This window comes from Ursus americanus, chromosome 15 (assembly GCF_024610735.1).
Source record: "Ursus americanus isolate L20-20 chromosome 15, mUrsAme1.1.p, whole genome shotgun sequence".
Lineage (NCBI taxonomy): Eukaryota > Metazoa > Chordata > Mammalia > Carnivora > Ursidae > Ursus > Ursus americanus.
The window spans coordinates 40,212,463-40,227,351 of NC_142141.1; the positions used below are offsets into that span (position 1 = coordinate 40,212,463).

General features: G+C 44.7%; 1 protein-coding gene across 3 annotated transcripts in view; it reads left to right on the forward strand.

Moving 5' to 3' along the window:
- The first annotated feature begins 12,013 nt into the window (after positions 1-12,013).
- The window catches only part of ZFR (zinc finger RNA binding protein), an 81,531-nt gene continuing 78,655 nt past the window's right edge, over positions 12,014-14,889 (forward strand). For all 3 annotated transcript variants that reach the window (XR_006777635.2, XM_045787195.2, XM_045787196.2), the window contains exons 1-2: positions 12,014-12,148; positions 12,447-12,546. Coding sequence is in view for 2 of the 3 variants with exons in the window: in XM_045787195.2 (XP_045643151.1) it covers positions 12,112-12,148; positions 12,447-12,546 (137 nt within the window). In the remaining variant the exon portion in view is untranslated. The remainder of the gene's footprint in view (positions 12,149-12,446; positions 12,547-14,889) is intronic.

The following is a 14,889-nucleotide window of genomic DNA, read 5'->3' on the forward strand; positions in this document are numbered from 1 at the left end:
GCTGCCACAGGCCTAGTATCTGCTGTGCTTGCTTCTCAAAGCCCTAAGCTACAAACATGCCCCCTCCAAACCCCTGGGCTCTGCCTCCACCTCCTATTCCTGGTCTAGATGAGGAGTCCTCCCTTAGACAAGCCTGGCTTGTATGTGACACCCTGCACTGCCCTCTCTGGCCCAAAAGGGCTCTCCTCTGTTTTCCTCTAAAGGCTTTATTGATTTTTCCTTTCACATATAAATTTACAAGCCATCTGAAATTGATCCTGCCTTTAGTTCAAATGTTCTGCAGAGAATTGAATTGAAAATGGTTGGCTTTCATTCATTAGACAAAGGTGTCTGTCCAGGCTATTCCTGCAGCTCCTGCTCCTTTACTTTCCAGAGCTGACTTTGTTCCTATCCAGTTCTGGGCGCGATCCCCCAGCCTTCCTGCTAAGCCTGTGAACTTTCTATAGCCTCTTCTAACGTACCCTATGGATTTCATCAGCCAGAGTTGGTTTCTATTACTTGTAATCAAAGATCCCTAATTTTTATACCCACAGATAAGTAAATGACTCAGGTCCAGCTTTCTGGGGTGAAGGCGGCAGAAATGAAGACATTTGAAGATATCAAGTGAGGAAGTGTATATATTACTGTTGGTGAAATATTAATCTGTCATCTTTACTTTCTTTATTCAGGAGACTAGAAATACCCATCCCCAGGCCTTGCCTCAAAATTGGGCAACATGAATAACTATGAAGTTGTTTGTGGTGGAGACAGTGGGCAGAGGTAAAGAGTACATGGACAGGCACCTCAGGAAATTAGCTTTGGTATTCCCAGTACCAAAAGGAAGAAAGAAAAGCTAATACCCTGATGATGGTGAAGCTAAGGGTGCTTAGTGTTACTGAGCCATTTAACCAATCCTGGGACTTCATGTTAAGTAAGCAATAAATGTCCTTATTGTTCATACTTACTAGTCACTTTTCAGTTATTTGAAGCTGAATATAATCTCACTAACACTGGAGGCCACCAAACTTGTCCCCGAGCAGGCTGAATAGCCAAGGCCATTTAGCGAATGGAAGACCGCACCACGTCTCTATGCCTATGGTACAGGTTCTTGGCAAAAGGGTGTTCTCCCTCCTTGAGGGCAAAATGCCATCATCGCTAAGAGATCTAAATTTGGAATAAGATGCCCAGATTCAAATCCTATCCTCACTTACAAAACTAGACACTAAGTTTGCCTGTTTTTATTTAAAATTTCGTGTAAAAAATTATAATTATGGGAGGTGATGAATGTGTTAACTAACTTTATCACGGTAACCATTTCACAATATGTGCATGTGTCAAATCATCACATTGTACACCTTCAACCTACAAAATATGTCAATTATATCTCAATAAAACTGGGTGAAAAAGAAAAACTTCGTGAAAAAGACATATAACCTGTACTTATGTCTTTTTTCTCAATGATATCTTTGTGAGTACCATCTATGCTACTGCATGTATCGATCACTCATTCATTCTCATTGCTGAACATTATATTATGAATAGAATAGAACTTTTGACTGTTGATGAATACTTAATATCCAACTTTCAGTGATAGGAACAGTTGCTCCTATGAATATTCTTGAACATATCTTTTAGTAAACATATAAATACACATTTCTGTAGATCTCTCCAGGAAAGTATTGCCAGGCAGTAAGTCTGCACTTGTTGAGCTCTAAAAGATACTGCCCAACAGTTTCCCAAAGTGGTTGAAACAATTGGCACTCCCACTGCAGTTAAGACAGCTCTGCTTGGGGCGCCTGGGGGGCTCAGTCGGTTAAGCATCTGCTTTCGGCTCAGGTCATGATCCCAGCATCCTGGGATTGAGTCCCGTATCAGGTCCCGCATTGGGCTCCCTGCTCAGCGGGGAATCTGCTTCTCCCTCTGTCCTCACCCCCCAGCTCCTGCTCGCTTGCTCTCTCTCTCTGTCTCTTGCAAAAATAAACAAAATCTAAAAAAAAAAAAAAAAAAAAAAGACAGCTCCGCTTGCTCCACACTTGCATGTTTAGACACTTAAATGTACTCTTCCTGCCCCACCTTACCTTGCCTGTGGGGCTTTGAGATGTGGCTACTAGAAACCAGGAAGGTAGGAGTGTGGCTACCTAGGCTTGGAGTCCTTTCTAAGTACTGGATGCTGACCGCTACTTCAGGTCCTTGCTGGCAAGGGCAGGAGAAAGGCTCTGGGGCTCTGAGGCTCTCACTGCGTCTCTGCGGGGGAATGACAACTCCAAGGCCTTCCAGGCAGAGAAGGGGTCTCTTGGATGCTCCTGGCCTCCAGCCTAGTGGGTTGCAGCAGTAAGGCTGGGCTGGCTGCACAGGTGGAGTGCGGAGTGGGCAGAGGAAGGGGAGATGGGGGGGGGGGCAGTGTGACAGCTAGAAAGCAGATTCAAGGTAGGTGGGAGTGGGGGAACCAGGGTACAAATGACTGTATTTCCAAGATGTATGCAAATCAGATGTACTTAGAACTAGGTTTCTAATTTAAAAATCAATTCATTATACAAGGAAAACTTTTCAACTACCACAAAAGGGCAAATGAAGTCTCTTTCCCCTCTTAGAAATTCTGGTCCTCCAGACCCCTTCCCCAAAGAAAAGCAAGTCCTCAGAAGCCTGATTATGCAGGCATAGACGCAGAGGGGAAGGTGTAAGGACCACAGTCCAAAAAGACCCAGCCTCTACTTTTCCTGGTTATTTCTGACATAAAGGAGAATAAGGGCACTTAATACAAGTTGATTTTGCGAAGTTGGGGTTGCTATTATTCATACTAATTAGTAGTAATAAATCACTCTGTTGAAATGAAACTGGCTTTGGAGTAGAAGTCAGATGTGTCTGGATGCGCCACCGTGGTTAAGGAGTTCTGTGGTCTTGGCCAAGTCACTTACCTCTCTAGGCCTATTTCCTTCTGTGTACAGTGGAAGGACGGATTGGATGTGTCTTATGTTACTGATTCTAAGATGTAAGTTTTGTGGGTTGTTGTCATTGCTTTTCACATTTTAATATCTCTGAACTTGGAATGCATATATAATAGTTATAAGCAATGTTGTCTTATGATGATTATTGGCACAGTTCTTTTCTTTGCTGCTTTTATCATCTATGGCAGATTAGAACCAATGAAATGACTGAAATTTACTAAAAATTTACTTCTAGCCTGGGAGGCTTCTGGGCCCTAGGAGAGACCTGACTCTGAGACACCAAGTACCTATGAGAACTGTCCATCATGAACTGGGTATTATCTTATCCACCAAACTATAAAATTAAACACATATAGCAGCATTCCAAAATAGAAGTGGTATATATATGAGACCAGGCTGGAGCAATCCAGAGGCATAAATACATTATCACAACCAGGGGGCCCAGGATTCCCTTGTAACTTGCTCCTCGTACTTTGCCCTCTCTTCCTCCAGACATCCTTAGCTTCATTGGGAATTCCCTATGATCAGTTAATTAAAGAGGCAAATGTGGAAGACTCATTGATCAATCTGCATGCCATACTGTTTCTAACTAGAATTGGACGATTTCGTCCTACTGCCCCACTCAGCGTAGCTCTGAAATATAGTGGCAAAGGAAAATCCTCCCAGGATTTAGGGTATACACCTTATTATTTACTTCATGTATAAATAAAGATTGACTGAGTATGGATCTATATTTATTAATGAGCACTGGCTAGTAGCTTGGCCAGCTGAGCAGAGACTTGAGAAAGAACAAGCCTAGAAAATGGTGACAGGAAGATCCAGGGGAGAGGTGCCTGGATGGACCTTTCAGAATGGTCTCTGAATGTGAAAATGTCCATATCCTATGTGTGGTAGGCAGAATAATGGTCCCCAAAGCTATGTTCTCTTACACGGCCAAACAAACTTGCAAATGCGATTATGTTAAGGATCTTGAGATGAGATTATCCTGGATTTTCCAGAAGGGCTAATATAACCACAAGCGTCCTTATAAGAGGAAGACAGGAGTGTCTGAGTCAGAGAGAGATTTAAAGATGCTCTGCTGCTGGCTTTGAAAATGAAGGAAGGGGCCATGAGCCAAGTAATGTGGGCAACTTCTAGAAGCTGAAAAAGGCAAGGAAATGGATTCTCCTCTAGAGCCTTCTAAAGGTGTGTATCCCTCCTGACACTTTCATTTTAGCTCAGTGAGATTTCTGAATCACAGAATTGTGAGATGATGTGTGTGGTTGCAGGTCAAGAAGTTAGTAGTATTTGTTAGAGCAGCAATAGGAAACTAATACACCATGTAAATGACCACAACATGGTGCTCCCAGCAGAGACAGCACTCTATTAATCAGGTGGACTAGATGACCCGTTTTTTTGTATGTCAGCCTTTTCCTAGCCACTCCAGTGCTAGCTTGAAGTGTGTATGCAGTCACTTAATCCTCACACCAAATTTATGACATTAGTACTATTATCATTTCCCCATTTTATAGATGAGGAAAGCAGGCACAAGGAGGTTGTGTAAATTGGCCAGTCATATAGTGGAGGAAGGATTTGAACCCAGGTCATCTGATTCTAGTGCTGTACTATCCAATATGGTAGTCCCTAGCCATGTATGGGTATTTAGATTAAACAATATCAAAAATTTAGTTTCTATCACCAATATGCCCTTCAGCATCACTCATTAATTTCAGATCAATCTCTAAATGAGATCACAGCATGGCTTAGACTCTGCTCCAAGCCCCTAAATAGCTACTCTTTATGGCTACTTTGAATTCTGCATGTGCTTCCGATTCCTCAGAATGTGTTACTGACACAAAGAAACCCTTACAACACTGGTGTTGAGATTTGGCAGCAGAAAACCTGTGCTAAAGTGTCAAGGGAGCTGGGAGGACTAAAACAGGTTGGCATTTTCTTCTGTGCCTAGTACTGTGCTAGGTGGTAGTTGGAGAAGGGTGGAGGGAGATACCAAAGATATATATCATAAAACCATCGTCCTCAAGAGGTGAAGAACACAGAACTACTCTCGTTCATCCCACAAATAGTTATCAAGTGCCTACAGTGTTCTTGCCATTGTCCTAGGCATTGGGAATTAAACAGTGGATAAAACCAGACATGATTCCTGACTCTGTGGTGCTTACTACATGCGTTCCTGGGGGAAAGAAAGACATTGAACAAGAAATAACAAGTCTGATGTATGTGAGGAAATGCAAAGTATGGGATGCTTCAGAATAAAATAGAGAGTTGATAGTATAAATACTCCAGGAATTTGTGAATGAGACATAGCCATGTACAATAAATAAAAGGCCATGTTTTTACTTTAGGCAAGTGGGAATCTTTGTATGGTTTTCAGCACGGTAGTGAAGTATTGGCCAGAGGTGTTTCAGGAAGGTGGTATGTCACAGAGGTTAGGCATTCTGGAGTCAGGTTGGTGTTAGATTTAAATCCTGCCTCTGCCACTTACCAGCTTTGAGAACTCAGTTGTATCATCTCTAAATAGGATAAGCATTAATAGCCCCTGCCTCAGATTTCTTTAAAAAAATGAATTATTGTAATGTACCTAGTTGTTCTTACTATTATTACTATTATTTTTTCAATCTTAGATCCTTTGATAATTATGTGGAGAATGGGATTGAGAGGATTAGATCCTTAGAAAGACCAATTAGTAGGCTGTTGAAGCGGCCTTGGCAAGAGACAAACTAGGGCAGTAGCTGTGCAGAGAGAGAACTTGAGATATTTAAAAAGTTTACGTGTATACCAGAAATTGCACTCAGGAGAACTGAAAACATGTCAATGTAAAGTTTTGTATTAGTCAGGGTTCTCCAGAAAAACAGAACCAACAGGATATTTATTATAAGAATTGGCTCACACTGTTGTGGAGGCCAGGAAGTCTCTTGATCAGCTATCTGCAAGCTAGAGAACCAGGAAAGCTGGTAACGAAATTTAGTCCAAGTCTGAAGGCCTGAGAATCAGAACCAATACTGTAAGTCCCTGTTGGAGCTGAAAGGCCAAAGAACCAGGAGCTCTAAATCCCAGGGCAAGAGAAGATGAATGTCTCAGCTCAAGCAGAGAAAACAAATTCCCCAGACCTCTGCCCTTTTGTTCTATTCAGATTGAATGACGCCCACTCACGTAAGTGAGGGCATCTTTATTCAGTCTACTGATTCAAATGCTAATCTCTTCCAAAGACACCCTCACAGACATACCCAGAAATAATGTTTTACCAGCTACCCTTAGCTCAGTCAAGTGGACACATAAAATTAGCCATCACAAATGTTCATAGTAGCATTATTCTTAATAGGCAAATAGTAGAAACAACCCAAATGTCCATCAACTTATGAATGATAAACAAGATGGGGTATATTCAAACTATGGAATATTACTCAGTCATGAAAAGGAATGAAGTACCAATACATACTATAACAAAAAGGAAACTTGAAAACATTAGACTAAGTGAAAGGAGCCAGATACAAAAAGCTATATGTTGTATGATTCCATTTATATTAAATGTCCAGTATAGACAAATCCATAAAGACAGAAAATAGGTTAGTGGTTGCCAGGGACTTGGAGGAACAGGGCATGGGAATGACTGCTAATGGGTTCAGGATTTGTTAATGGGGTCATGAAAATGGTCTGATATTAGACAGTGGTGAGAGTTGCACAATTTCATGAATACACTAAAAACCACTGACTTGAATGCTTTGAAAGGGTGAGTCTTATGTTAGATGAATTATATTTCAATTTAAAAATTTAATTGAAAAAAATTAGTATAACTGGGTGACAGAGATCAGAGACTATCTGTGCCGAGAAATCCTTTACTCCCAGAGACATTGCTAATATCTATTCAGTCTTTGTGGTAACCAAAAGGATTGCACTGAGCACATGCTATGTGCCAAGCAATGTTGTAAGAACTTTACAGTCATTTAGGGGCGCCTGGGTGGCACAGTGGTTGAGCGTCTGCCTTCGGCTCAGGGCGTGATCCCGGTGCTCTGGGATCGAGCCCCACATCAGGCTTCCCCACTAGGAGCCTGCTTCTTCCTCTCCCACTCCCCCTGCTTGTGTTCCCTCTCTCGCTGGCTGTCTCTCTCTGTCAAATAAATAAAATCTTTAAAAAAAAAAAAAGAGAACTTTACATTCATTTAATGTCCATAGCAACCATATGAACTAGGTGTTATTAGTTCCTGAAGAAACTGAGTCTCAGAGAGGTTATATAATTTGTCCTTGGTCTACACAACTAGTACGTGGTGCAGGTAGGATTTGAATCCACAAAACCTACCCTTAGAAGAAACCACCATATCACAAACTCTCTTATAGAGATGAAATACATCTTTGTGCTAAACCCCCATTTGCACCAGTAGGTGTCACTGTATTTATCAAGGATGCATTTTATCTCTGTGGATCACCCCAGTGCCTGACCTTGGACCATGGTTCTCCGTCTGCTCCCTAATTCTTTCAAAGTCCCTCATGTCTCCATCCATTTATCCACCATCCACCATCCATTGGCCAAAAACTCAAGAAAGAACTTCAACTGGGTTCTGAAGAATATCCTTACTACAGCACATCTCCTAGACCACACAGTTCTTCCTCTGAGGGAAGGGAGGAGAGTAGAGGGGAAGGGAGAGAAGGAGAAAGGGGAAAGGGGAAGGGAGGGGATGGAAGAATTTAAAGGGGAAGGCTTCCTGGTCTTTCACTGTCACACCCACCACCTGGAGTACATCCTTCAGTTAAGGTTTTCTTGATTAAAGTCAGAACTTTCCCAGGGCACCTGGGTGGCTCAGTTGGTTAAGTGTCTGCCTTCGGCTCAGGTCACGGGCCCCACTTTGGGCTCCCTGCTCAGTGGGGAGCCTGCTTATGCCGCTCCCCCTGCTTTTGTGCTCTCTCTCTCCCTCTCTGTCAAATAAATAGATAAAATCTTTAAAAAAATAAAATAAAAATAAAACCAGAACTCTCCCTTTGAATTGTGAACATTGTCCTACCCATTTGGCCCTTAAAAGCCAGTCTGACAGCTAGGTCAGCTCCCTAGCCTGATTCTGCTGTCCCCTCCCAGCACCACCTGTCTATGTTGGTAAGGTCCCAGAATGCCTGGAGACTCAGCCTGTCCGAGTCATGACCAGAGCTAGAGCCTCATTTCCTGTTCTTTCTTTATTAGCCCCAAATGCAATGACTGTATTATCCTGGGAGACCATCACAGGTTCCAAGTGAATTTCCTGGCCTTCTTGCTCTCTCCCTGGGTTCTCAGGGAAACAATAACGCAGCAGCCGTTTGCCCCTCGCCTCCCCTTGCATGCCTCCCTACGATCCTCTGTGCCCCCTTCCCTACCCCGTCCCACCCATTCTGCGCCATCGTGGACTTGACCTTCCCCTTCCCCTACCAAAAAAAAACCAAACAAACAACCCAATCCCATCCTTTGGCTTCTTCTCTGGTTGTGACAGGAACGGGTGATGGGTAGACTAACCAGCCAACGCTCCAAGTACTTGCAATGAACCCCACATTGACCTAAGACCTTTACCTCTAGGAAGTTGTTAAAGCCCTACCAACAATTCCCTGTTGCAGACAACACATTATCATCTCTATTCACTGAGGAGAAAAATGAAGCACAGAGAGGTTGTGCCTGAGGTCACAGAGCAGTTAGTGAGAGCTGAGATTTGAAGCCATATGGGTCCAGTTTCAGAGACCAAGCCCTCATTCCCCATGCCATACTCTCCTGGTATATAGAGTAGCTCATATGTTATCCTTTCTGGCTGACAGGTTTGTATTTTAACAAGGCCTTTCAGGATACCAGGTCTCGACACAAAGGTGTGACTAAAGGTGACTAGATATATTTGGGGTGAGTTTAGGGACCCCCCTTCTCAGGCTAGCTCCACCTTGTGGTTAATGGGTCTGCCAATTAATGTTTTCTAATTTGCCCTCAGATGCTAACTGAAGTTCTTAATGATGACCCTGAGGCATTACAGGTCCCTGAAACTGCCCCTGAATCACCGAAGATTAAGCTGTGCACTGCCTGGTTCATTTATTCAATAAGTACTTACTGGGTGCCTATCACCAGGCACCCGATATTGGCACCCTGCCTTCATCAAGCTGTAGTCTGATGGCAGAAATAATGTTAATCAAACAATCACTCAGTAAGTGTGAGATTGCAGCTGTCACAAAGGTAACTTAAGGAGGGATGCCTGGGGCTCTGAGAGCATAATAAGGGTCTGACAGATCAAGAGGTCAGGGAAGGCTGAGAAGGAATTGACTGAGTGGAGATCTTGAAGCATGAGGGTTAGCCAGGTGAAGAGAGGAAGGAAGAACATTCTAGTCTGGCAGAACATGCAAAGCCTTGTGGTGGGAGGGAGCATGGTAAATAAGAGGTCAAGGTAACTGGAATGAAGAGAAGAAGGAGGAAGATGCTGGAAAAGACTCGTAAGCCTGACTGCACAGGACTCTGAAAGCCCTGTGAAAGTTTTGCTTTGTCCCAAGAGTGAGGGGAAGCATAGACAGGTTTGATCAGATTTGCATTTTGAACCCATCATTCTAGCTGATATGTGGAGAATGACTGCTAAGTCGTAATTTTTTGTATCCCAATGCCAACCATTTCTGCACATGAAGGATGACGGATGTTGTAATTAGCTTCCTCCAGTCAAGTCTCCCACCCGTTTTTGGTCTCGAGGACTACATATTACCATGTTGGCTAGACTGGGTACACTCTGGGACATAAAGCCTCCTAGGGCAGAGCCACTTCCTTTTTGGTTTTAGGTGAGTGACTTGCACAGCGCATTCCCTTACTGGAAGGTAGATTTTGAAAGGATTCACAATCATCCCACCTAGTTCTTTTTACATAAATACCCTGTGCTTGGCATTGTTTTATAGAAATGCTACCTCATTTAACCCCCACCACAGTCCCATGAGGGAGATGTTATTATTTTTCCTGTCATACAGGTTGAGAAAGATTAAATAATGTGTTCAGGCCATTCTGCTACTAAATACCCAGGAAAAGGAACCAAGGCTTCTTGATTCCAAGCCCATCCCAAAACTCCTTCCTTAAGTAAACCCTTGCCTAGGGTAAGGTGAGCCCTTCCTACAGATTCCCTCTTTGAAGAGTGCCCTGTTGTGAACAATTTTCACTACTGCCACACCTACTCTGAACTCTAGGAACAGTTACCAAAGAGAAGAGGCACGCCTTCCTCTTTCTAGTTACCTGCTTGCTCATTGGGCTGTGCCAGCAGCCTTCTTCCATCCTCTAAAGGCCTGCCAAGCAGCCAAGCATAAAACTGGCCTAAAAATAATCTTCTTAGGCAGGTGATTAATACCTGTCTTTTCTCTTCCAATTTTATTCAAGTAGCCTAGTAACTGATAGTACAAGTTTATCAAAGCAGTTACAGTCAGTGCCTTCAAAGCTTTATTGCTTCATGAAGTTCAAGGCAAATTACCTTTAAAATGCAGTTCTAGTATCCTATGTGTAGAAGATACTTTTTCCAACAACACACTTGGACTGCAAATAACTTTTGCCTGGAGAAACATCAGTATTGTCAAAAACAATGACATTGATTTTTTTCTCCCCCCAAAGTTCTACATTTTCTCTTTTTTGAAATGAGTAAGAGGATAAATCAAACAGGTTCTTAGAACTGGTACCTTTGTAGGAGGTGTGGGGGAGCCAGGTTGGCACAGATAAGAATTGAGGTATTGTTTCTGCTGTGGCATGAGAAGGTGGGATAGAGCCCTAAACTTCATGAGAGAGTTCTGATTCACCCTTTGCATTTCTTTTTAATGCTCGTGTTAAACATTGAGGAGGGGCACCTGGCTGGTTCAGTTTGGGGAGCATGTAACTCTTGATCTCGGGGTCGTGAGTTCTAGCCCCACAGCGGATGTAGGGATCACTTAAATAAACATTTTTTAAAAATGGTTAATTATTTAAAAAAAAATAAGTAAATAAATAAACATTGAGGAGAGGCCCGTAGCAGAGGGTCTGGGGCATGGGCACGGAGAAGATGAGGAAGAGGTGAAGTGGAGCACTTATGCATTGATGGGAGGCAGGAAGGAGGTAAGGTGGAAAAGGAAAGAGAGTGGTTGGAAATGAACTGGGAAAGTAAAGAGAAAACAGTGAGAAAGCAGAGGGAAGAAAGAAATGTTTGCATGAGGGAGAATATTCTTCTGTCCTTACCATGAAAGATCTGGCATCCTTACCAGGGACCTTTCTGAAGATCTGTCTCCTTATCACTCCACTCCAGCAAGACTAACATCCTTGCTGCTCTTGAGCACTCTGGCTTTAGGACCCTCCAGTTGCTGTCCTTCCTCCAGGTATCTAGAGGTATCTCCAGCCTCTTCCCTCACTTCCTTCAAGGCTCTGCTCTGGTGATTGCTCTATCCACACCCTGCATAAAACAGCACCTCCCTCCTATCTTTGCCTGGCTTTATTCCTAAAGCTGCAATCACCATCCGTTATACTATTTGGTCTTGTCTGACACCCTCCTCCTTCCTTCCCAGAAGGTAAATTCCATGTGTGCAAGGGACTTCATTTTCTTCGTTGGTACATCTCCAGGACCTAGCCTGACACTTCGTGGGGTGCTCGACGCACGCTGAAGGACTCAAGGAGTGGGTGCAGGTGGCGGAGAGGGCGTTCGGGAGGGGTGTTGGGGGTGTGCTTCCAGCCCAACAGACTAGCATTCTTTTTCTCTCCTCCCCCATATTTCCCTCCCCAGTTTTGAGGCTAGGAACAAGCAGCAGGAATGAGGCAAATAAGAAAAAATCCAAATTAGTCCAGCTCAAATTCTAATGAAAAGAGCACAAGCAAGGCCTGAAAGGTAGAGAACACTGCACACGCAAAAGTGAAAGAGTGAAAAGTAATAAGGGAAGGCTAACAGACGTCACTCTGCTCATTCTCCCTGATCCCCCCACTGCAGGGCGAGGCGCTCCTCGCACTCTCTATTGCCCATGTTGCGGCTCCCTATCACCATGCCAGGCCCGCCTTCGCCCGCCGGCTTCCCCAGGGCCCGCCTCGCCTGAGGCCCGGCACGCGCCTGCTAGAGCCGCGAAGGCGGTCGGGACTACAGCTCCCATGGTGCCGAGCGCGGGGGGCGCCTGCGCAGTGCGGCGGGAGGCGGCGGTCTGTTCTCCGCTGAGGAGGAGCGGGGCAGAGGAGGGAGGCAGTGGGTGAGAGTTCAGAGTTCAGCAGCAGCAGCCCGAGCCCATGATTCCCATATGCCCTGTAGTTTCTTTCACCTATGGTGAGTATAATGTACCCCGCCGAGGTCCCTGCCCGGCCCCTTCCCCGACCCGGGGCTGCGGGGAGGCGCGGGGGTTGGGGCTGGCTCCGGGGAGGAGGCGGCGGCCGCCACCGGGGCGTGCGAGTGAGTGAGGGAGTGCGAGGCGGGAGGGGGAGGCGGCGCGGCCGCGGCCCCGGCCACGGCCCGGCGAGGGCGGCTTCTCACAGCGCCTCTCTCTCTCCCTTTCCCTCCCTCGGCATCTCTGCCCCACCGCACCTCTCCTCCCGCCATGGGACCCGACTCTCCGTGCCCGCCGCAGTGCCCAGCCGGCTGGGGGAAGATGCCAAAATGGCGACCGGCAACTACTTTGGATTCACCCACAGCGGGGCGGCGGCGGCGGCGGCTGCGGCCCAGTATAGGTAACGGCTCCCCGCCCTCTCCCTTCTTTCCCCCAGCTCGCTCTTCCGCCCGGATCCCGTCGACAAGACGCCCCCGCGCCGGCCCCCGCCCGGCGGCCCCGAGCCCCGGCCCGAGGCGGGCCGGGCGCCGCGGCCTCTCCCGCCCCGCCCGGCCCGGCCCCGCGGCGGGGAGCGGCCCCCGGTGGGGGCGGGAGGGAGGGACGGCTGAGGTGTTGGGACGTGGAGGGCCGCCGGGGCTTTCGGCGGCCCCGCAGCTAAAATGGCCTCCCGCGGCCTCGGAGCCCAGCCGCCACCCCCCGCCCGGCTGAGGGAGGGAGCCGAGGCCGAGGCTCGGATCTCTCCCCAGTCTCCGCCCCGCCTGTCCAGTCCCCACCTCTAATCCCCCTCCCACTTGGGGAATGGAGAGGGTGGGCGAAGGGGAGTGCCGAGGCACACTGCCCACCGGCCTGTTACGCGACGCCTCCCGTGCGCTAGTCTTCGCCCGGTGCTGCGGCCCCCTGAGCCCAGATAACGTGTCGTTTTCTCGGGTACCTTCTCCTTTGGCTCCTCCTGTCCCTCGAAACCTGCAAACAAACTGCGGGTGTCACTACAGTCATTGGGTTCCTTTAGTTTTTCCTCCGGGAAGAGATGTAAACATAGCAACCACCTGTGAATTTGTAGTTGGTAGACTGGAAAAGATGTGCGAAGTTTCTAGTTCTGATAAATGAATCCATGGCCTTGTTCTAACTATTGAGTTTAGGCTGGGGGTGGGAGGGCGGTAATAATTCCCCTTGGGGATGCAAGTGAGATTATACTGGTTTACTGTGATGCGTCCTATGAAATTTCTACATTAAGGGAAACTCTAATATCTGAAGTGTCTGTAGTTCATTATACATCTTGTCAGAAGAGAAAAACACGCTAGATTTTTTTTTTTTTTTTTTTTTGTGGTCGTTGTTGCTTTTGAGTCCGTCTGAGACATTTTCTTCAGCTTCAGACCATAAACCTGCAGGGTTCCTAAGTGACAAGCTTTTTATAGAGAGAGAGATTATATTAGATAGCTGTGTGTTAACTGTTTGGTTAAACCCCGGTAATTTTTTCATCTCATTAACTTCAAGTGTTGAGTTGTGTAATGAAAAGGGCATCACTGGGAATCAGAAGATCTGGGTTCCGTGTCTTTTTTTGCTCTTGATTTTATGACGTTGGGGACATACCTACTTGGGCTTTCATTTTCCTCGTCTGTAAAATGAGATATTGGGCTTTCTTCTTGGGTAAAAGCCTGTAATTCTAAGAAAGTTGCCGTGTTTCATGGAATTCTAAAATGCCATTTATTTGTAAAGGGTGACGTTATTTTATGTGTCATTAAAAAAAGTGCTGCCAATTAAAATATGATACAATGTTTAAGACCCCATTGATTTAAAGAGCTGTTAAAATGTGTAAATGTGCATTATATTTACAAATCGGTATTAAATTTTTATAATTGTTTTTAATGTCTTGAATGCATGTGGCATTTTTTACAAATCTGTTTTATCTTGAGACATACTCCAGAAAAAGGACTGAGATGACAAATTATTGGGGCAAAATCTTGGAACTTTTCAGACATTAAGAAATTCTTTGCTTATAAGTTGTGATAATTAAACTAACAAAGTGTCAGTTACTTTGATAAAACCTTTTAGAGTCAATTTCTGTGGGGAGAGAAAATCAAGCTATTTTCTTTTTCTGGGAAACAAGATAGCTAATCAGCATCTGTGCTATAAATCCTGTGCTACCAAGTACTATGTGTTCTAGACAAAGCTGTATTTAACCATTAAAAATGTGACTTGTTTCACACAGTATTTTTTGTTGTTACTATGGGCAGAGATAAATTTTAGGATTATTTACTTACTGAAAATATAGTGGATTCTTTGGCAGTTTTGAAGTAGTTTTTCCTAGTGCAAACCTACAGACAAATGGGGGAGGAAATGCCAACTTAAAGATACTAAATCATTTTTTTAATAAAATATTTGCATGTATATAATTTATCCTCGTATAGAAAACTAGTACAGAATTTGTGCATCTGATTTTTTCTTTGGCTTTGAATCTCCCCAAGTTTCAGTAAACTATAACAACCATCCAAATTACTAAATTGCTTGTTATGTGAATGTCTACTGAGGATACATACATGTCAGCAAAACTAATTGTTAATATGCTCTTCCTTTTATAGAAATACAGTACATGGAAAGTTGTTTGCTTTTAATGGGAAGAAATCAGGCCCAATAATGCTAATACTTTGGCTCAAGGAAGATAAGTAGCAATAATAAAAGGATATACAAATACTTATTTTTCTTCTGTCTAGAAATCACTATAATGTAACTTTTAGAAGACCAA